At 59.3% G+C, this 21,803-nt stretch overlaps 4 protein-coding genes across 4 annotated transcripts; all 4 read left to right on the plus strand.

The window, feature by feature from the left end:
• Positions 1–847: 847 nt before the first annotated feature.
• On the plus strand, positions 848–8,578 carry LMXM_36_4370 (conserved hypothetical protein; the record flags this gene model as incomplete). The annotated part of the gene is made up of 1 exon (XM_003874746.1): positions 848–8,578. One exon carries the CDS (start codon positions 848–850, stop codon positions 8,576–8,578), a length of 7,731 nt encoding a protein of 2,576 aa, XP_003874795.1.
• Positions 8,579–10,261: 1,683 nt separating this feature from the next.
• On the plus strand, positions 10,262–11,716 carry LMXM_36_4380 (conserved hypothetical protein; the record flags this gene model as incomplete). Its single annotated transcript, XM_003874747.1, has 1 exon — positions 10,262–11,716. The coding sequence occupies one exon, from the start codon at positions 10,262–10,264 to the stop codon at positions 11,714–11,716; it is 1,455 nt and encodes a 484-aa protein (XP_003874796.1).
• Positions 11,717–12,717: 1,001 nt separating this feature from the next.
• Positions 12,718–15,309, plus strand: LMXM_36_4390 (putative gamma-tubulin complex subunit; the record flags this gene model as incomplete). Its single annotated transcript, XM_003874748.1, has 1 exon — positions 12,718–15,309. The coding sequence occupies one exon, from the start codon at positions 12,718–12,720 to the stop codon at positions 15,307–15,309; it is 2,592 nt and encodes an 863-aa protein (XP_003874797.1).
• A 3,015-nt stretch (positions 15,310–18,324) lies between these two features.
• Positions 18,325–21,216, plus strand: LMXM_36_4400 (ATP-dependent RNA helicase-like protein; the record flags this gene model as incomplete). The annotated part of the gene is made up of 1 exon (XM_003874749.1): positions 18,325–21,216. The coding sequence occupies one exon, from the start codon at positions 18,325–18,327 to the stop codon at positions 21,214–21,216; it is 2,892 nt and encodes a 963-aa protein (XP_003874798.1).
• Positions 21,217–21,803: the final 587 nt, after the last annotated feature.

The raw sequence follows: 21,803 nt of genomic DNA on the forward strand, positions 1-21,803 counted from the left end.
GCGATCCTCATCGTTGCCCCGTGTTCTTCGTCTTTTTGTTTTCCTCCCTCGTCTGCTGTGTCTCGTGCGTTGGTGTGCGTGTGGTGCCGTTGTACGTGTTTTCGGCTCGCTCTTGATTGTCGGGTGACTCATTTCCTCTCGCGTCTTCCTGTGTCAGCTGTCCGCCTCTCCTCCCTGCCCGCCTCCCCCACTTTCTTTTTTCTCGCTTTTTGCGTGCAGCGACAGCGCTGCCTAGAAAAGCCGTACTAGTGCACACAACTCTCGCGTCTGCTCTGCGACCAACAAGTGGGACATAGTATAATGGGCTGTCGCCGGATCTGCAACACAGAAAAAAAGAAGAGAAGCAACGGGGAAGTGAGCGCAGGAAGGGCCGAGCTGGGAGGAGTGGGGCGTTTCGTCTTGAAGGCGTCTTTTCCCTTCTTTTTTTTGTTGTTATTGCCCTGTTTAGTTTTCTCTCCCGTCTTTCCCCTTTGCGGATCTCTTTGTCTGCTTCATCCTCCTCCCCAGCGCCGTTGTTAATGGCTGCATTATCTGCCCCTCTACTTATAACCACTTCCTCCTGCTGCTGCTGCTGCTGCTGCTGCTCTCCCTCTCTCTCCATCTCTCACGGTTTTCTTTTTGTTCGTGTTGCTTGTCGTTTCTGTAGCTCGTCCTCATTCCTACGGCCCAACGCCGGAACACGGGGTGCGGGCCACTCTCGTGGTTACTCACAGTTTAAAGGGTGCAGAGCACATCAAGAGGCACGCCGTGTGCGTGCACGTCCTCAGGCTCTGACTCGGCGTCGAAGGACAGAACGCTGATATAGAGCCCACCACTCTCTTCTCCATTACACGGCAGCACTGCGGCAATGGCGATGGGCTCGTTAGTATTGCTGACCGACATTCGCTCCGCTTACTTGGCAGGCTACAATGCAGCTCAGCGATCTGGTGAAGAGATTCTCAGTCCCATCCGTGGCGCCATAGACAGAACCAAGACGACGGCAGTAAGCAAGGACGCGCGGCAGCGCCTCGAGGAACACCTCAGATTGCTTTGCACCACGATTTGTATCTCTGGTGAAGAGTACGTGAGAACATTTCCCGCGAACCTCTACGTGCCGTTGCTGACGGAAATCTTAACGGCTGCCAACGTGGCGCAGAGAAGCGACGGCTACGTCATGAACCCCTTGTCACTGGAAGCGTGCGCCAGCGACGCGCCATCCTCCTTTAGCATTGCGATCCAGTCATTGCACAAGGAGGGGGTAAGGAGTCGCTCGAATAAGCTCTTGTCTTCGTGCATGCCGTCTCTGGGCATGCAGACCGCATCGCCCGTGGCAGTTTTTGCTCTACGAGCACTGGCGCTCATTGCGGACATGGTGCCCAGCGGAAGCTTTGCGTTCTGCCCTAGCCGAAGCAAGGGGACCATCGCAACTTTGGCCCTGTATCTCAGCGATCCGGAATTCCTAGTCGTCAATGAAGACCTTGCTGAGGAACTGCTCAAATGCTTTCTGTACGTCTCCATGCTAACGTACGACGCCTGCCTTGACGCGGGGGTGCCTGCGCGTATCGTAGAACTGCTGCTGGCCTTGGAGCCCCACCACCTGCGCGTTCTGTGTGTCCAAGTGGCGTCGAACCTCCTTGCACGCGCGCGGGAGTCGGACTTGGAGGGGGTGTGGGCACCGGTGATGGCAAAGTTGCTCGAGTCGTTCGACAGCTTCCTCCTCGAAGGCTCGTTTCGCCTAAGCGCACCCGAGACAACTCACCAGGTGGCGACAGATGTCTCCCATACGCCAACAGCGGCGACAGCAGCTGCTACCACGGTATTCACGACGCCCACCGCTGCGCGCTCGCTCACACGCAGGGAGTTGACGCTGCTGCAACACTACATGGAGGCGATTGCGCATGCCGTCGACCGTCTCTTTGTTGGCGTTGCCGCGATGAAGGCGCACATGAAGCTGCTGGATCACATGATCGGAGTGTGCGTGCAGGTGCTGCAACTCTCTCTGAACATTATACCAGCCACGTGCGGCGAGTGGCTCCGCTCCGTCGCCCTCTCACCGATTCTCACCTTTTATCTTACCAATCCGTCGTTTGCCGTGCCGGTGTTGCTGCAGCTACACGTCTGGGAAGCCGTTTGCGGCTGCATGCTAACGCTCGTGGAGCGGCGGTTGGTGGCGACCGGAGCCTCCGGCGCAGCTGCTGGCGTTAGCGCGCTTGAGAGTGAGGTAGCGGGAGGTGCACCAGATGACAGCGCTGCCATGCAGGGCAATATCTCTGCGCACACCACCTCGTCTTCGGCGGCATCATCAACGTCGCTGCCATCAAATGCGCAGCCAGGCAGCGGCGCGGATGGCAGTAGCAATGCGGTGGCAGATGCGACGCGGTCCAGCGTGGCCAGGGGTGGGGGCCCCGCTCTGACAACAGGCCCGGTGCTGACAACAGATGTGACCACGATTCCCTTCATCGCCGATGAACTACGGCTGCTCCCGCTGTTGGAATTTTTGCTAGTGCTGCTCCCATGCGCTCGCCGCGGGCATTCTCACACAGACTTTCGCCACATGACCCTCCCGTACTTCGGCTGGACATGGGAGGACGACTTTCACAACGAGACCGAGTGCAACGAGGCACTGTCGAGGCGGCTCGAGCGCGTTTATCAGCAGACGCGCGGCTGCCGAAAGCACGAACTCTTCGCAATAACACACGGAAAGCAGCGCGTCTTTTACACCGATTTCCTGAGCAAGTCGTACGTGAGCGAGCGGCGGGAGCGCCACTGTCTGCACCGCAAGCCCCTTCTGACGGGTTACGTGCATGGCACGCAAGACGCGCTGCTGCGCGGCTGCACGTGCTGCGCTTCTGAGCCGGCCCCCCGCTTCTCAACCTGGGTGAACCGCAACTCCATGCGACTTTACACGACAGACACCGAGGCCGGCGCCCATCGCGGGGGGTCCCCTTCTCCCTCTTCTTACTCCTCTTCCTCCTACGGCGACGCAGCGGACGAGGAGAATGGTTCACAGGCACCAGGCTCAGCACCGCAGGCGTCCGCAATGGCGCGGGCCTCCTCATCTCCGTCGCTGCGCCGGAACAGCGCCAGAGATAGGGGAAGGGGATATGATTCATCATCCTCATCCCCATCCCTCCACCGGCGTCACCGTATAAACACGCTGCAAATGCCCGACGTTCACGCTAGTGACGCCGACGATGGGGGCAGAAACCGCGACACTGCCACACGCCCGTCGGCAAATCGGCGGTTGAGAGGCTCAGGCACCACCCACGAGGGCAGCGGAGATGCGGCCATTCTGCACCACGGCAACCGCCTTCCTCGCGCCACATCCAGCGAGGGGGACGAAGTGGATGTAGATGGCGAGGACTACTACAGCAGTATGAACGGACACCAGGACGAGTTGCAGCAGCGCAACCCGCGCCGCCGCCGCGGTGGGCTAGGCTTCCTACTGTGCAGGTGCGACAGGGACACCACGGCAAGCTCTCAGGGCCGCAGCCGGCAGATGCACATGGGAGCCTATCTTCCTGATACCCCGCCCTTTTCCCACTACCGCAATGACTCGCTCGCGATTACGGTGCTGCCGATGGAGGCAGTGCTGGAGAGCCCCGGGGAGCGACTGCAGGCCGACCCGTCGACCCGCAAATCCTTTCTTGGCAAAGGCGTCCTTTCAAGCATGCTGGTGACCGTTGTGCCGGCACTGCTCAGCGTGCTGGACAATTGCGTGAACCCGGTCGTGGCGCGGCACAGCGTAACACTGTTACTGCGGTGTCTCTCCCTCAGTGCCGACTTACGAGCCCAGGTGACAGGCAAGTCGATCGAGCTCTTCACAGGCAGCGGCTCGGGAGAGGAGGCGACCGTTGCGGCGACAGCGTCGGAGGCGAGCGAGAAAAGTAGGTGGCGGCACATGTCGTTTCGTAAATGGATCACCGGCGGAAGTGGCAGCAAGCCAAGGCGGTGGCAGCGCGCGGAGTGGGAGGCGACGCAGGCGGCACTGCAGCGACTTGTCCCTTCCCTACGCGAAGTCTTGGTGAGCCTGTACATCGCAGACGGCGTGAACATTGTGGCGGAGCGGCAGGAAACATTTGGGTACATGCGCGACGACCTTTTGATGGCGGACGAGTTGGCCAGAGTCGGACTGTCAACCGATTTTTTCGACTTCCAGTTGGCCTTGCCGTCCGAGCTGCACACGTGCACGGCTGACGCGATTGCGCTCCTGCTCCGCCTCCTTCCCAGTGCTAAGCCGACGGCGTGCGCAGCGTCGTCTCCCCAATCGAAGGCGGTCAAAAAGTCCAGGAAGACGAGCAGCCTTCACGGGCCACCACGACACCCCATCGGTGGCGATACAGATTCTGGCGTGCAACCATGGCCGACGCAATCGATGTCCTCGTTGGACTCAAGCACGAAGGAGTCCGCGGCTGACCAGCCAACGCCATTAGCCGACCCGGCAGCTCTTCAGCGGCAGCATTCACCGGACCTAAGCACCACGGTAGCTTCTCTGGCGTTATCAAGGACCTCGACGTTCCAGCGCGGGACTTCGGTCGCGCAGGGAGGGCAAGCACACGCCAAGAAGTCGTCGTCGTCACCGACCCAGTGCCCCACACTCGCGCAGCAGCAAGGCAGCAGCGATGCAAACGCGGCCAATAGTCAGCCACCACCTCTCTTATCTCCGACGCCGCTCTCGCGAGTCTCCACCATGTCGCTCTCACTTTCTGCCAACGAGAGCTACTCGGCCAGCGTGAACACAGTACAAGATCGCCTTTCCAAGGCATCTCCGGCAGACAGCCGCGGCGTCGGATGCACTGGTATTTTTACTCTGCATCAGAGTACGCTCCTCGTCAGCTATGCCAGTCAGATCGTTCGCCGATCTGTGAAGGCCTGCGCTGCGGCGCAGCAGATTCACGATTCGATGAATCAAAAAATATTCTACACACGCGTCGTGATCGGCTCCCCGGAGCCGGGCGATGGCGGCGCGCTGCAGCTACAGTCCAGAGAGCTTACCTTGCGTGTCTTTCCCGACTCCAGTTGTCCGTACCACTCCACTTTCCTTGCCTGCACCGAGAGGTTTTTCGATGCCTCGCAGGCTCTGCTAGTGGCCCTGCTCGCTGCGGGAGCGTCACTGCCGGCCACGTCCGGGGCAACCGCAGCGACGTCACGGGGCCTGTTGACGCAGCCGGCCACGGCTGTGTTCTCGCCTGCTGTCGTCGCGGCGGTCCCGTCGGCGGCGGCGTCACGCCTTCAACGGTCGCAGCCGGGCCGACAGGGGACCTCTGCTTGTGTGACGGCGCAGTCCGCTGAGAGTGCAGGCACCTCGGCACCTGTGCAGAGCCAAGCGCCGTCGCAGTCAAAGGGAGGGAAGGAGGAGTTCTCAATCGGCGTCGAGCTACCTGTCATTCCGGCGACGGTAAACGCGGGTGCGATGCAGGAGGCGATCAATTGCGCCATGGAGGACAACATGGGCCCCTATCGCCGCCTACCGCCTGCGCTGCGCGGCTTACTGGGCTTCTATGACTACTGCAAGCAGTGCAACATCGAACTTCGTGCCGCTGTTGTCGAGACGCCAGAGATTCTAGGTGAAATCGCCACACATTTGGAGAAGTGGCTGACGTCCCGTGCGCGGCAGCGCGAGGATGTCGAGTGCTCTAACGCTAGCTTAGCACTTTCCCTCTACATGTCGAACAACTCGTTAGACTCGAGCAGCAGCCGTGGCGTTGATGCGCTACTGGCGAGCCAACAGCACCTGCGTCTCGGCAGCGCCGCTCGCGGCAAGCTGCTCTGCCTGACGGCTGACTTTGCCACAACGATTGGGCGTGATCTCGGCCTCGCCACACTGGACCTCGCTCCATCGGTGGTGATGAAACAGCCCTGCAGCTTTCAGAAACGGGCAAAGCGCTTCAAGACGTTTGACGCGGTTCGCTTCCTCGTATGGCGGCCTCTCAGCATTTTCCTTGACCTACGGTCCCCAACGACCGCAAAACAGCTGCAGAGTGGCAGTCTTAGTGCTGCCGATGCTGCCTCCGTGACATGGGGAGAGACGACGGAAGCCGAAAAGTCTGTGGTGATGGTGGGCTGCACAGAACTGCGCGTTGTCACAGGTGTGAAGCTGCGCGACCCAATGATGTCGGTGCTCCCGACCACCACGATGGGCGTGCTGGCCGAGGCAGTGGCCGCGCAGGTGCAGCTGCCGCCGGTCTCCGTCTTCTCGCCAAGTTTCACTCTCAAGTCCTCGCAGCAGTCGCCATCCCCGCGACCGCTGCGCGCATCACAGGAGCTTCAAAGCCTGTCCGAGTCAGATTCAGGGATTGGGGGAGCCGGGTCGCCGTGCCTCACGAGCCAAAACCGCTTTGAAGAGCCCCGCCTTGACGCAACTGCGACGGCGACGACGGCGTCCGCAACGGAGCCGCCCGTCTCTGCTGACCGCATTCTGTTTTTCTTGAATGATACACCACTGTTTTCACCAATGACGACGTTGCTCGACGCGTTGACCGCCTTCGCCGTCAGCGGTGCTAGCCTGCGTGACCTCGTCGAGAGACCGCGGCGCTCGTCGGAATCTGTGGACGCACACAGCTCCATGGTCTCGGCGACGCTGCCGACGCTGCCATTTTGGACGGTGACCCATGTGCTTGAGTATGTTGTGCTAGCGGAGCCGCTGCCAGCGCCGTTGATTCTGGGCTTGGCGACAACAGCATCCGCATCTTCCGCGGCGAGCTGCTGCTGTTGCGGGTGCGACGGCCTGAGGCCGTCCTTCTTCTGCAGTCCAAAACACCTCTTCGACGCGGCGCCGTCGAGTGGCCCTCTCGCCCTATACTCCACCCTCTCCACAGTGATGCGGGAGGAGGTCGAGAGCTCGCTGGCAGTTCTAGAGAGCAACCAGCAACGACTGAGCAGCGCTGTCGTGCACGAGCTGTACCATCACCTGAAAATGTTCACGTTACCGCCTTTGCTCTGGTGCTCCGGCATCGGCGTCGCTGCCCAGGGAGGACCGGGTAACCGCGCCGTCGGAACCGCCGCCACGCTGTCGTCAGGAGCCTTTCCCCTGCCATCGTACGTGCTGTGGCGCTATCCCTTCATCTTCTCCACAGAAATGCGCTTGTCGATTTTCAGGTTTTTTATTTCGGCGCAGCGCTCGCTGAGTTACGAGGAGGCGAAGCATCTTCTGCAGAACTACCGTCACCTGCTCGTGCGGCATGCACCAACAGAAGAGACGCTGGAGGCGACGAGCGGCGCGGCCGGCGACACCGAGAAAACGCTCAACATTGTGGGACTGCAGTGGCTGTCGGAGGAGGTGGTGCGCCGCCGCCGCGTCACGCTCACGGTGCAGCGGCACAACATCCTACTCTGCGCGGAGGAGCTGACACGGCTAGCCACTTGCAATGTCGCCATCGACGTTGCGTTCGAGGGTGAGGCTGGTATCGGAAACGGCCCTGCGATGGAGTTCTACGAGATGGTGGCTGAGGAGCTTTTGGACCCGAAGCACGGCCTGTGGCGCACCGAGGCGATCCCGATCGATGAATCGGCGGACTCGTCGTCGTTTGGGGCGGCGCCACCACCGACTCGCAGCGCGAACCCGTCGCCGCGCACTGCCGCTGCCAGTGCACCACAGCGTCGGCGCCCATGCACGCCGCTGTTTCCTGCTGCGAAACAGACCCCGACCAGCCTTCACTACTGGAAGCTGCTCGGTGTCCTCCTCGGCCGCCTGCTGGTGATTGGCACGACATCCTCGCTTAACTTTCATCCCTTGCTGTTGCGCCGGCTGCGCGGGGAATCCCTCACGTCGACCGCGGCGGAGGCGTCTCAAAACATGTCCCAGGTGGATGCGGCGCTAGAGTTCTCGCTTCATCGACTGGAAATGATGAGCGCTGGTAGTCTGGCAGCGTGCGAGCTTTTCTTCGTCATCCCAGTCAGCGAGGCTGACGGCTGCGTGCCAGGTCCGGTCGAGGAGGTGCCGCTCATACCCGGCGGCGCCGATCGCCAGGTCACGGTGGACAACGTGCGCGAGTACACACACAGCCTGCGTACCTACTACCTGCACACGGTGCCTGACCTTGCCCTGCTCCACTTGCGCCAAGGACTCCAGCTCACTGTGAACCCGCTGTACCTGCAGCTGTTCACTGTCGATGAGCTGGGGCGACTACTGGGCTCGTCGCTGGACTCTAAGGTATGGGAAACGCGGGAGCAGTTTGCCCGCAACGTGGAGGCGGCGCACGGGTACCACATTAAAAGTGATGTGGTGCAGTACCTGCTCGATATCGTGCCCACCTGGAGCGCACAGATGCAGCATGCGTTCCTGAAGTTTGTCACCGGTTCCAGCGCTGTGCCGTATGGCGGGTTAACACAGCGCATCAAGGTGGTGCGGCGAGATGTTGACGTGTCTGCCGCGGATTTGGCCGTCACGCCTACTATCCACTCCTTCGGTGCCAGCGCTGCGGGGCTTGTCACCAGCTCGAGCTTCACCGGCGGCGGCGTCAACCACGACAACAGTTTGCCAACCGTCAGTACTTGCTTCCTATACTTGAAGCTACCCCGGTATAGCAGCAAGGCTGTGCTGCAGGATCGGCTGCGCTTTGCTGTCTGTGAAGGACAGCGCTTCTTCTCATTGACGTAGCTGAAGGTGCACGTGGAGCTCTTTGACGCGGGCGTGGGATGCTTGCTTGTTGGAGGGGGAGGGAAGAAAAGGTATGCGCTACGCTTGCTTGCCCCCTTTGGACTCTCAGACTCCTTTCCGCCTTCAAGCACGTGAGCCGGACGCACTTGTTTCCTTGATGGGTGGTTGCGTTGCCAGACTTCGCCTCTCTACGAGGGTACTGCATCGCTTCTTCTGTTTTCTATTCCCTTCTGCGCTCCCAACGCCTCTGCCCCCCCCCCCTCTTCTGTTGGCCTTTCTTGATTCTGCTTCCGATCTGACCTTCATCTCCCCTTTCTCGCTTCTTCACTGTTTCTGCTCGTTTTCCACTCTCGCCACTATCATCTGTTGCCCCCCCCCCCTCCCTCCCACCCACCCACCCACGAGTCCGGCACGTTAGTGTCGTGTTGGTCTCGTGCGCGCGCGTGTGTGCGTGCGGGCGTGCGTGTTTCTCTCGCTCTGGTGTCTACTCTCTCTTCTCCCTCACCCGCCACGCTCTCGCTTCGGCTGCGTTTTTATTCTCGTTGTTGGTGTTCAGGTCAAATGCGTTTTCGTCTCCATCACCATGGCGTTCTTCTCGGGTGTTTGAACCGCCCGCTTCGATGCATCTCTTCATTTTGTGCCCTCGCTCTCCTACGCATTTGGCCGTTTGTTGAGAATACGCTGTTTGGCACACGCTTTCTCCTTGCCGCAGGGCAGGGTGCTTCGTGCATGTGTGCCTGTGGTTGGATGTGACATGTATGCGCACCGCTTCTTGTTCACACCCTCTCTCTTTTTCGCTCTCTCGCTGGGCTTTTTTTTTGTTTCGGACCCTCTCTGCGGAATCGGGAATGTTCCATGCTCTACCGGCGCAGTGTCTCTTCCCGCCCCTTCTCTCCCCATCGTACGCTTCGAAAGTCGAATAAGACCGGCAGGTACGCGATGACGAGTGGTTCAATGTGCGAAACGTGAAACGCGCGGCTGCTCCGATGAGGTGATGGTGGTCCGTTGCACGCTGCCTCGATGTTTGAAAAGAAAGACACCACACACACCATAGAGGACAAAAACTCTGCCTTCACGCGCTGTGCGTTCTTCGGAACCATGTGAACTGCACGTGTGCGTGCATGGCTCCAGAAGACGACATATGCATAGGAGTGGGTGTGAGGGAGCGGTGAAGATGCCCTCTGGCGCTTTCTCTGGGTCCTTTTTCTCTCTCTTTCGCCCGTCCATCAGATATCGCACCTATGGAGTACAAGGACACTCCTCACATGCACTTCAAAACGAGAAGGCCTCTTTTTTCATTCGTTTTGCGCGCGCGCTTTCTCTCTCTCTTTACCACTTCCAGTACCCCCATCGTGATCGGCTTGTGTGTCGGTTGTATCGGCACGCGACAGCGGACAGCAACAAACGGGAAAGCCATCCGCGAAAAAGAAAGACGTGAGCACGTATACAGACACATGTACACACACATGCAGACAACACTGGCAGACGTGTCTCCGAGGACAAGTGGTTATCACGATGAAAAACAACCTTCATTAAGCCACATGAGGGAGAAATATCATAAAAAAACACCAGCAACCATACAAGGGAGAACAACCACAACTCTCTCTCTCACACACACACACACAGACGGAACCACAGACATTTTCGTACACTGGAATACATAAAACACCTCTATTCGTGCGGATGATGATGCGACTCCACATCCGTGTTGCATTCACATCGCTGTCAACCAGCAGAGGTTACGTCTCCCATGACGGCGGCCACCTCGGTACTCGCCGGTGCGCTTCGCAGACCACCTCGTCCACCAGCTTCTCGGCGAGCAAGTCGGCACCGTTGTTGAATGCGTCCGGCACATCCTCCGCCCGTATCAAGCCCCCTTCCTACCTGTACCGCTCCTTCATGGGCCACTCCACACGCTTTGCCGCGATGGCGCCTCCGCTCATGCGCGCCGGTATCACGCAGCTGGAACGCGAGCCTCTGGCGCATAGCACCCCGGGCCGCATCAACGACCACATTTGCATCGGTATGGTCAAGACGCTGCGCTGGCTGGCGGATCGCGCCTTTCGTGAGCGGTATATTCACCGGGCAACAATGCTGGTAACCGTGGCGGCTGCAGCACCAGCGGCGGGCTCTGTGGCGGCATATTTACGCATGTTCTTCAGGCGGAGCAACAGCAACAGCACCTGCACGGGCGATTCAACGATGTCCACAACAGCCGAGGCGAGCTCCCCGTTTCTGGTCTGTGGCGGCTCGCCAAATGCCGGCGCTGCCCCACCTGTTCCTGGTGCACGCCGCTCCTTCGCCATGGCGCGCCGATCACTGTACATGTCTACGTCCAGCGCCACCATGGAAGGAGCGGGGTCGACACTAGAGCATTCCTATGTGGACGAGCTCCGCGGCCTGCTCGCGCAGTGCGAGAGCCACGCCGTTCATTACCAAGTACTGAGCTGCATGGCCGAAATCACCCTTCTTGAGCGCGGTCTCGTACTCCTGCTGCAGGCGGTACACTTCACCATCTACCTGGCTTTGTTTCTCTTCTATCCGCGCATGGGGTTTCGACTCATGGCTTACACAGCGGAGGAGTCCTCTGTGGTGTGGACGCAGATGGTGAACGATGTCGACCTTGGCAAGATTGCCGAGCCGCGCGTGCCGCAACTGGCACTGCACTACTGGGGCCTAGAGGGAGTCTTTACCGCACAGGCGGCGCCACCGCCGAAAACGCCGGCTCCGCAGGAGCAGGAAGCGCTTCTCTACAAGACCAGCGAGGGACTTGTGGCAGAGCAGAGCCCTGTTGCTGACGCGCCGATATCGGGTGCCTCACCGTATGGTAGCAATAACGGCAATCGGGCTGCAACGCCTTTGTCGCGATTCGTCGACCGTGTGTCAGTGCCTTTCGAGGTGACCGGTCCTTGCCACGACAGTGCTGTGAACCGAAAGAAGAGTGAAGAACGCGTCATCACTCCCTCCGACCTTGACGCCGCCCCCGAGGCGTCCGTCTTGACGCTGCGCGACGTTGCACTGCTCATCCGCTCTGATGAGATGATCTTCCGCGACCTGAATCACGAGCTGGCGAATAAGCTGGACATACAGCCGAGCTGGACGCAGCGCCTCTTAGCATTCCTTAGCGGAGAGAAGTAGCCGGGAGGCCAAGCGCACAGAATGTGCACAGCGAGTTTTGTGTAGGTGTGGCAACCTCAGCCTCTAAGGAAGAGTGCCAGTGCTCTCTCGCTCTTCAACACACGTGCACACAGAGGGAGTTTCGGATGGTGCTCTAACCGCAGGACGGTGATTCTTCCCGGGGCTCAGACAGACATGCACATGCGGAGGCGAGAGGGTGGTGCTATGCCTCTTCCTCTAGTCATTGTTGTCCGCCTACTCCCCCTCAACTGTGAGAGTTCGGTCGTGCACCCTTCTGTTGCCCTTTGTTTTTCTACTTGCTCTGCTTCCTACGCGCATGGGCCCAAGCGGTGCGTGTGCCTTTTGGCTCGTTGCCGTCCTTCAGCGTTTATCTGCCCACCGCGTGACACGCAGCAGCAGCAGCAGGAAAAAAAGAGGAAGACAGCAAATAACTCCCCGCGCGTGCAAAGACAACGCCCCTGGGATGTACCACGGTTCTCTCTGCTCTCCTGAGTAACTGAGGCTACTGCGCAGGGAACACTCATCACGTTCCGTATGTGCATGGAGGTGTGCGCCACCCCACACCCACGCTTCTCCCTTTCACGCTTCCCCCACCCCCTCCTGAGGGGTACGCAACAGACCTACGAACCCGCTTCATGGTGGCTCTGGCTTCTGTGGGCTCAACGAATGCAACAACAACGGCAAAAGAACGCACTTTCCCTCCGCACCTGTAATGCGCTCGTTCTCCTCCCTTCTCTCATTGTTCAGCGACAGCATCCACGTGTGTCATCGACATCATAGAGAACACTGCCTCGGTCCTTTGAAGCATCACGCAACGCCAGCACACACACAAGCAAAAGAAAACAGCGACATAGAGGTAAACCTACGCCGTTGTCCTTGTAGACTGCACACATACATATATATACACGAACGTTCGCTTGCATCTTTTTTTTTGGTGTGGCGCTATCATCCATCTCTACCCCAATTCATTTTGTGTGTGTGTGTGTGTTCCCACGTGGACGATGAGCAGCACGACGGATTGGACCCGCTTCCTCGCCGCGCTGGAGAAGCGAGGGGTTCGGTTTGATCAAGTGCAGTACGCCACTGACCGCCAGGAGGTCATTCGCGCCACCGGCATTACAGATGCCCTCAGCATCGCGGTAGTGGAGACGGAGTGGCAGCGCCACTGCAACGGCGTAAGAGATGCTTCGAGAGCGATACCACCGAACCACCAAGGCGTTTCCGCCAGTAATCCTATACCCACTCGCCCTCTGGCACCGCTCCTGTCTCAACTCGCACCCGATGAAAGAGGGCCGACTACGTCTGCCAGAGCCTCGAATGGCGGTATGGCTGGCCTGCCGGCTCTCCACGAGCTCTCCCAGTTGACAAGGCTGCCGGAGGAGTTGCAGGACACCGTGTTGGCGACAGAAGTTCTATCGGCAGCAGTGGGACTTGGGGGCGTGTTCCTCCAGTACACGCCACCAGCACCCGGCACCTCGAGCGGCATCAGCCCCAAAGAAGGCTTTCAGGTCTCGCCGCTGGTACCTGCGTCGATGCGGAGCCTGTGCGAAACTGTCCTGCCTGTTGCCGACGCCTTTATGGCGCTTCGCTGCATCGAGAAGGCCGAGTACTCCAGTCGTAGTCTTGTGCTCATGGCACTCGGCGAGGTGGTCTCCGAGATCAACACGAGCTACGCCCACCAGGTGTCCAAGCTGCAGCTCTGGAGTGAGGGTCGGCCGATGCCGCTGATGGGCGTGGTGTCGGAGATTCTCCGTGTCGGGCATCACGTGGTGCGACTGCGACAAATGCTGCCAATGGATCTCATATGCACAGCGCTCGCTGAGGCGGCGGCAGCGGCTCCGACTTCGTCGACGCTCACCTCTCCCTCTTCCGGGCTCGTGGGGCCTCGCATCTTGAATCACCTGTGTGACCAAGTGAATAAGTACTCCGGCAGCTGCGAGGATCACGAGCTGCTGACGCTGCTGCTCCGTCGCTCGCTCGTCCCGTACCTGCGCATGTTGCAGCGCTGGATGCACAGCGGCGTACTTGACGACCCGTACGGTGAGTTCTTCATATCGGAAGTCTACCAACCAGCGCGGCCGTCCCCGACGGCTGCGAGTCACCAGCAGCAGCGACACGTTGGCCAGTTCTTTTTGGATGCACTGGCGCCGTCGGCGACCGGCGCCGGGCGCGACGGTGAGCTTGGTGTGAGCGGCTCCAGCACGGCTTCTCAGGGCCGATTCAGCTCGAGCAGACGTGCGGCCGCGCAGCAGGACGTGGTGGCCTTTGACCGGCGCTTCTCCCTGAACAAGAGCCTCGTGCCAGTGTTCCTCAACACACCGAGTCGCATAGCCAAAATGGTCTTTTTCGCTGGTAAGTACTGCTGTCTCTTACGAGAGTACGGCGCAGCGCTCCCAGCGTTTCGACCTGCAACTTTTTCCGGCGGTGCTGGTGCTGCTGCGGCAGGATCCAGGTCCGACGGTCCTGGCGACGCCCTCTTGACTTGGAGTGGAGCGGACCAGCTTCAGCGTCAGGTGCAGGAGTCCTTCGAGATCTCCAGCGGGGCCGTGATCCAGCTGCTGTTTAGCCCGTCCGTCGACTTACTCGGGCATCTCAAGTCTCTGAAGCTGTACTTTCTCCAAGAGCGCGGTGATTGGGTCGTGGACTTCCTCGACAGCGCCGAGAGCCTCCTCGCCGAGCATCCAGATCGCGTCAAACAGTACTCGATGCAGGTGTTACTGCAAGCAGCTGTGGCCCGCAGCTGCTCGAGCGACCCGTACCATGACCTAATCGGGTGCAGCTTTGCGAACTGCACTTTGGAGGAGCTGCTGCAGGAACAGAATCGGCAGCGCGACAGCGGCGGCGACACGACGACGGCGGCCATCGGCGAGGGTGCGACGACGGCGCTGCCGTTCCGTCGGAGCATGGGCGGTAGCGGTGGCGAAGTGGACGCTCGGGGCAGTTTGGAGCTGCTTCAGCTCGAGACGGATCTGCAGTGGCCCTTGACGCTGGTGCTCGATGGAAAGGTAACGCATCGTCTGAACGTCATCTTTCGGCTACTGATCTGGGTGAAGACCTGCGAGCGGCGCCTCTGCGAGGTGTGGTTTACGAATGAGATCCTCGGTGAGTTCAGTGCCGCTTACGGGCTGAAGCACCAGTTTGTGCAGTTTCTGCGTCAGTTCCAGTTTTACGCTGCCCACTTTGTGCTGGAGCCGCTGTGGAGTCGCCTCGTCGCGCGCATCGGTCAGGCAGATAGTGTGTTCGCCATCTCGCAGGCACTCACGGACTTCTTTGATGGCGTGGAGACGGGCTTGGTGCTCTCCAGCACTCAGCGCTTCCGCAGCCTGGCACACATTCTCGAGCTAACGGAGCGTTTCTGCTCGGTAGGGATGCACAGCAGTACAGCGACGATGCCGCTGATTGAGGCAACGCTGCATTCTGTCGAGGACCAGTTTCTGCGTGCGCTGTCGGAGCTTGCCTCGCCGATAGGACCCGACTACCCGCAGCTGGTGCCGCTGCTGACATGGATCGACTTTAGCCGCTTCTACGACCAGAACAACGTCTATCACGTTCAGCACGGCGCAGCAAGCTCTGCAGCGGGTCGTAGTATGTAAGGGCGCCATGGGGGCAAAGGTGTGGAGGCGACTAGGGCGGTGCGGGTGTGGGAGTTGTGGGCAGCAGTGACAGGGCTACACCTGTACAGCATCGCAGTCGCTTGCCTTGATGCCGCTTGATCTTTTTTTAGGTGCGTTGCTCTCTTTTCTCGCCTCTTCGTTGCTGCGGCTCATGTAGAACGGCGCCACGAACGAAGAGCATCAGCGCCGGATGTGTGTCTCGGCTTGTTCTTTGTGAAGGAAGGGTGGGGCGGGGTTTTGCCCCGCGGCAGATTGATACTTAGAACAAACTGAACCCTGTAGCGGAGGAGCGCACGTGTTGCGCTTTCTCAGACGCGTGCCGCTTGCGTGGTTACACCACGTAAGAGGTATGCGAGGGTGGCGATGCAACGATGCGGTACATCAACCGTTCTTTTTTTTAAACGCAAAGGTAGCGAGACTGATGGGTCGAAAGTCATGAGGCACGATGTTACCACCACGACTTCTTGCACCGGCTGCGCACTGTCTGTATCGAGGGACTTATGCTCATTGCCTTGCTTCCCCTCTCATGCATGTCGTGCGCAGTTCGCTCTTTCTGGGACGCATTTCGGCCACTGCTGTGGCAATGTTCCCTTTCTCCTCCCTTTCCCTCAAACACGTCTTGCCTTCCTTCGCTATGCTGCCTCCCCCAATCTACCCCATATCTTTGTCTTGTGTCTCTCCATGTCCTTCTTTGCCGGTGAGGAGGGAGCGGGTGGATGCAAGAAAAAAAAGAATATCTCAACATCGGGGGCAGCAACGACCGCACCGCGCTCGCATAAGCCGTGTGTGTGTAGTCCACACCTCCCCTCCTCCCCTTTTTCTTTTGTGTGAACAGTTCTACTGCTGCTCTGCGTCACACATGACACACGTGGTGCATCGAGGAACAATGTGCGTCACTTGCACGCCCCACACCGCCCAGCCGACAGTCACACGGAGGATAGGAAAGGGGAGTACCAGCAGCCCTGCCGCCTCCCTTTTGTTTACTGGAAACGGCTGAGTGTCGTGCTCCATTTGAAGTGAGGAAAGCACACAAAAGAAGAAAAACACATGTTTCTATCATCGCATGAGGGCTGGAAAGCGAACGCAAATCGACGTTGTGTGTTGGGTCTCCCATCCACTCTCTCTTTTCACGAGCCATTCGCTATGTGAGTCGTGTTCCAGGGTGTGCGTGCAGCGTGCAACGGGGCATGGTTTGCCTCTGAATGGAAGAGATCCCACGTGAGCAGCACCGAGAGATGCATCTTCACACGCACGTGCAACATCCACCACATTACACCCTCGCGGAGAGTCAGCCGCGACAAGAGCTTGGCTCTGCGAGAGCGTGAGGCATACGCCCAGGCGGGGTCACTCGATTCTCGACATGGACGGCTTTCTCTCCGCGCTGTGATTGCTGCATTCGGAGGGCAAGAAGCTAAACCTGAGGTTTGGTGGGGATGGGGAAGCGTTTCAAAATGACGTTTGCTGAAGGCGCTGGCAGCACGTTACCTCGAAGCGAACCTCCCCACAGTTGGTCTGAGCGTGAAGCCGCTGCGCGAAAGGACAAAAAAAGGCGGGGTTTAGCCAAGGTTGCGGGGCATAGGTGGCCAAGAGCGTTCCCGGCCCCGAATGACCACGCCTCCATCGAAAGGGTGCAGCTGTATCACCTACTGGGTGGATGCGAGTGAGTACGGGCGCGCCGAGCCGGCTGGATGGAAGCTGCACAAGGTACTCGACAGTGCTGCTCCACACAAACTGCCACTGCTCGTGTGCCTGAGCAAGATTGATGGGGATCCCTCGCATGCGCAGTGAGGCGTGCATCGCACTTCCGCACTTGAGGAATACAGAAAACAATATCCAGGTGGTCGTGTACATCCCCGGGTTGATGTAAACAAGCAGTAGTGGGGTTGTGGACTGGCTGGCTGGCTAGGAAAATCGCACGGGTGCGTTCTCAAAAGTCGCCATACGCCAACGACGCAAGAACACGAGAGACCGACGGACGCACACGTTCGGGTTGTTGGGCAGCCCGTTGTGCGCCCGTGGCGCAGCTTTATTGCGGAGACACGGAGGATTGTGGAACAAGGCAAGGCGGTCAACAGCCTAAAGCGAAAGTCAGCGTCTTTCCACCCCTTCTTGTTTTCTTTTGTGTTTGCGTGTCGCTTGTTTTGCTTCACCACCCCCAGAGTCCCTCAGCATAATGGATCATGGCAAGCGCGTTGCTGTCTTCCATGTGCCACCTTATTCCACAAATTTCTTGCCACCTGCCCTCTCTATCTTGTTCAGTCGTTTCGTTGTTGCGCCCCACCGGCTGTGACCTTGTCTGACCAGGGCCGCACATCCGAGAGACAGGGAGAGGGTGGGGAGTGCTGTGGCTGCGCATGAGAGCGACACCTCGTCTCCACGGCCAGGCTTCCTTTTGTTGCCATCCGTTCACTCTTGTGCTGTGTGCCCGTTTTCCGCTCTCTCCTTCTGCTGTTTGCCTTGTTGCTGAGAAGCAGCGGCTGTGTAGACGCCGGAGCCGAAATGGAAGAAAAAAAACAAAAAGAGCCTGAGCAACGGCGGGCGATCGCGGCCGATCGCTAGGCTGATGTCCCGCGTGTTGCGCAGCACTCTCACCACTGCTGTGTTCCCTTGGCATATTTTTATTGTTTCTTTCCAAGAGGAACGCGACGAGGAGGTAGTTGCTCTCACGAGCGCGCTCGTTTCACCGTTTGCCGCGGAGGGGCCATCAGCGCTACGAACGTCTCCGTTGCTGTGTTTCCGTTCTCTTCCTTTCTTCCTCTCCATTACCTTTGTGAACTCTGCTTTCTCATCTCGACGTTTGTGTCCCTTCTCACATGTACAATGTCAGGGCCGCCAAAGCAGAGCATACAACACGGCTCGTGTTGTGGACTCACGCGGGTTAACAGGACCCCCTTGTTCCCCCCTCGCCCGCCGTTTGCTCAGACACGCACATACACAGAAAAAAAAACAGACGGATACTGCTGTTCATCACGAAGCAGAAAGGCGATAACTACGATGGCGCTCAAGAAGACGTTCAAGCAGCGCATTCGCAAGAATGACATGAAGCAGCGGCACCAGATCGGCTCTGGCTTACGCAAGCGCATGGGTGCCGCTCGTCGCATCCACAACCGTTACGACTCGGTGGATGACGGGACACGACCGATGGAGATGATCGTGTCTGAGATTGCAGAAGGTACTGCTGTGCCGAGTCAAGAGGCGGTTCTCGACCCCCGCAGTCTGACAGACCTGCTGCTGCGTCCGGCTGAGACACCCGTGGACAACAACAGCGCGTCGGCAAGCGCTAACACCGCCACCACTTCTTCTGCTGTCGCATCAAAGTCGAACGGTTGCAGCGCCGCCCCATCGAGGAGGGGGTCGTGGAAGTCGTCCGCACTCCTCACCTCTGTCCCACTTGCAGCCGAGAAGGTGCTGCTGTCGCTGCCCTTAGCTCCCGATGACCCGCTTGCCTTGCCGGACACCCGCGTCTTCGAGGAGGAGGAGCGGCAGCAGCGCCTGGCGAGAGAGGTGGCGGCCAGGCAGAAAGAAAACAAGAACCTGTACCGCCACAGCGGCCAACCCTACCTCTTTTGGGAGCGTGTTGGGCTTCATCCTGCACTCCTTCAGGCGCTACGGGAGCTGCACTTCACCCATCCCACCCCCGTGCAGGAGGAGGTGCTCCCGCACGTCCTGGCGAGCGGCGACGAGGGGCTAGCAAGGCAGATGAGTGACCAAGCGGACAAGAAGAGCAAGAGGCACAAGCGAGCCGGTGGCGCTGCTGGCAGCGCCGGTCAGGATGTGGTGGTGTCGGCCGAAACGGGCAGCGGCAAGACGCTGGTGTTTGCGCTGCCCCTCTTACAGGACCTGCTCACCTCGCTGGACAGGGAGAGGGTCAGCGCCGTTGCGCCAACTTCGTCGGCAGAGACTGTGCACGAAAAAGCGATGGCCCAGGCGGGTTCGGACGCCGCTGCCACGCGAGCCGAGCTGAAGGCGAAACGCCAGAAGCGTATCATGCACTCTCTCATCATTTCTCCAACGCGCGAGCTTGCCCTCCAAATCCACGCGGCTATTCGCCAGCTGACCACGTTCGCGCCGCAGGTGATGGTGGGTTGTGTGGTCGGCGGCATGGCCCAGGAGCGCCAGCAGCGCGTCTTGAACCGACACCCACACATTCTCATATGCACCCCAGGTCGTTTGTGGGACCTGGTGCAGAAGAACGAGGGCTGCTACCTCGGTCACAGTGTCAGCCGGCGCCTGCACTACGTCGTCCTCGATGAGGCTGACAAGATGCTGCAATCAGGACGCTTTGCCGAACTGCAGACCTTGCTGGAGCGCATCCACTGCGAGGTGCTGCCGGCGGGTTTCGCGCAGGACCGTGAGGAGGGTGCCGAGCCGGGCGAGATCGCCGTCGAGAGCGGTCGCTGGGACCCCGATACCGAGACGTTTATTCCATTCGACAAGGAGGAGGCAGGCGCGACAAAGCCGAAGGCGAAGAAATCGGTGGCGGAGACCGTCACCGAGGCGAGTGGGGCACCAGTGAGGACAAAGAAAGGCAAGAAGCGCGCTCGCGAAGCCATGGAGGCGGCGGCGGAAGACGTCTCATCAAGTTCCAAGATGAAGAAGGCAAAGAAGGTTGCTGCAGATGTGACGCCAGGAAAGAGTCGCAAAACGGCCAAAACATCTGCGAAACAGGCAGCCAGCTTGAGGGAGGAAGAGGAAGAGAAGGCGACAGACGAGGAGGAAACAGCGAGCAGGTATGGCGACACGAACGCCGAGACGGAGTACGGTGATGGCCGCCATAAGAAGGACGAGCCGCAGCCTATCCCGATGCCGCCGGAGCCGGCTGCGGGGCACCGTGTCATCACCTACGTCACGTCTGCCACTCTGTCGCTGCAGACAAACTATGAGCGGCGCGACTTCTCGGCTCGCAAGAGCATCATTCGCACCTCGAACGCCGATGTGCTGAACAAGGTTCTGCAGCAACTCGAGATCAAGCTCAGTAATGCACAAGTCTTCTCTCTCGCGGAGACGGCCAACGTCGCGGCGCGCATCAACGAGACGTACCTCCGCTGCCCTGACAACAGCAAAGACCTGTATCTGTACTACTTCCTCAAGACCTACCACGACGATCGCGCCATCGTCTTCGTGAACGCGATTTCCATGCTGCGGCGCTTGGTAAAGCTACTCGAGGTGCTCGGGATTGCCGTGGTGGGCCTGCATGCCTCGATGCAGCAGCGCCAGCGTCTGAAGTTCATCGACAAGTTCAAGCAAGGCAAAATCCACGTGCTCGTGGCCACCGACGTTGCATCGCGCGGTTTGGACATTGATGGACTCAAGTACGTTGTTCACTATCAGGTACCGCGCACCACCGAGGCGTACATCCACCGGTGCGGCCGCACGGCGCGCTGCGGCGGCACCGGCCTTTCTGTGCTGCTCGTCAACGCTCAAGAGCACATGTCGTTTCGCAAGCTGATGGAGTCCCTCGGTCGGAAGGAGAGTGAGGTGGAGACGTTTGCGATGCAGGCGACGATTGTGCACCAGCTCCACAGTCACCTGCGCATTGCGTGGCAGATTGATAAGCTGCAGAAGGAGATTGGGAAGTCCCGTGCGAGCAATCAGTGGGTGAAGCGGATGACGAAAGAGGCGGACCTGGAGACGGACGACATGTACGACGACACCGCAGACGCCGAGAATCGCGAAAAGCAGAAGGCCATTCGCATCTTGCAGCGCGAGCTTCAGCTGCTGGGACGGAAGTTCACGGGCCAGTATGGCGGCAAGGGTGCCTTCCGCACGAGCGCATACGCTCTGGGCGCCAAGCAAGCAGAGCAGCACCTGAAGGAGCGCGCCGACCGCCAGACGATTCGCGTGGCGAGCAAGAAGAAAAACTTTGCAGCGAAGGGCGAAAAGTAGCGTCCGCCGCGTTGGCAGCCGCGGAGGGAGTGACGGCTGCAGTAAAGGCATAAAGAAGCGCACACACAAAAATAAGGGAGACGGAGACGGGACGTGTCTGTACTCCCGCTTTATTTTTTTGTTTGCGTCTCTGTGTGTGTGAGGGAAGGAGGCGTGAAGAGGGGGGGGGCTAGGCTGTGCTCGCTCATGCTCACTCGTGACATCCTGTCTCACCTCTCCGACAGTCAGTCTCTTCCCCTCCTTCGGTCCCGTGGCGTGGCGCACTGGTTCGGATCCGCCAGAGACGGAGGCTGCTACGGCGCTTGTATGGTATGCTGCTGGTACCGTTTTCTTTTTTTTGTGTGTGTGGGGGAGAGGTGATAAGCGACTGCGTGATGGCGCAGATTTAAGATCGAATAAAAATGATCAAAGCGAACGCTTTCGCGCCGCTCTCCTCACGTCTCTTGGTGAGATGGTTGCGTTCAAACGTCGTTGAATGCATGTTTTTTTTTTCTATCTTGGCTCTCTGACTCCTGTTGGTCTTCGCAACGGCCGACTTCCTCAGCAGTGCTCATACTAATCGAGAAGAAGCGGAGAGAGAGAGTACT

Source organism: Leishmania mexicana, chromosome 20 (genome assembly GCF_000234665.1).
Source record: "Leishmania mexicana MHOM/GT/2001/U1103 complete genome, chromosome 20".
Classification (NCBI taxonomy): Eukaryota; Euglenozoa; class Kinetoplastea; order Trypanosomatida; family Trypanosomatidae; genus Leishmania; species Leishmania mexicana.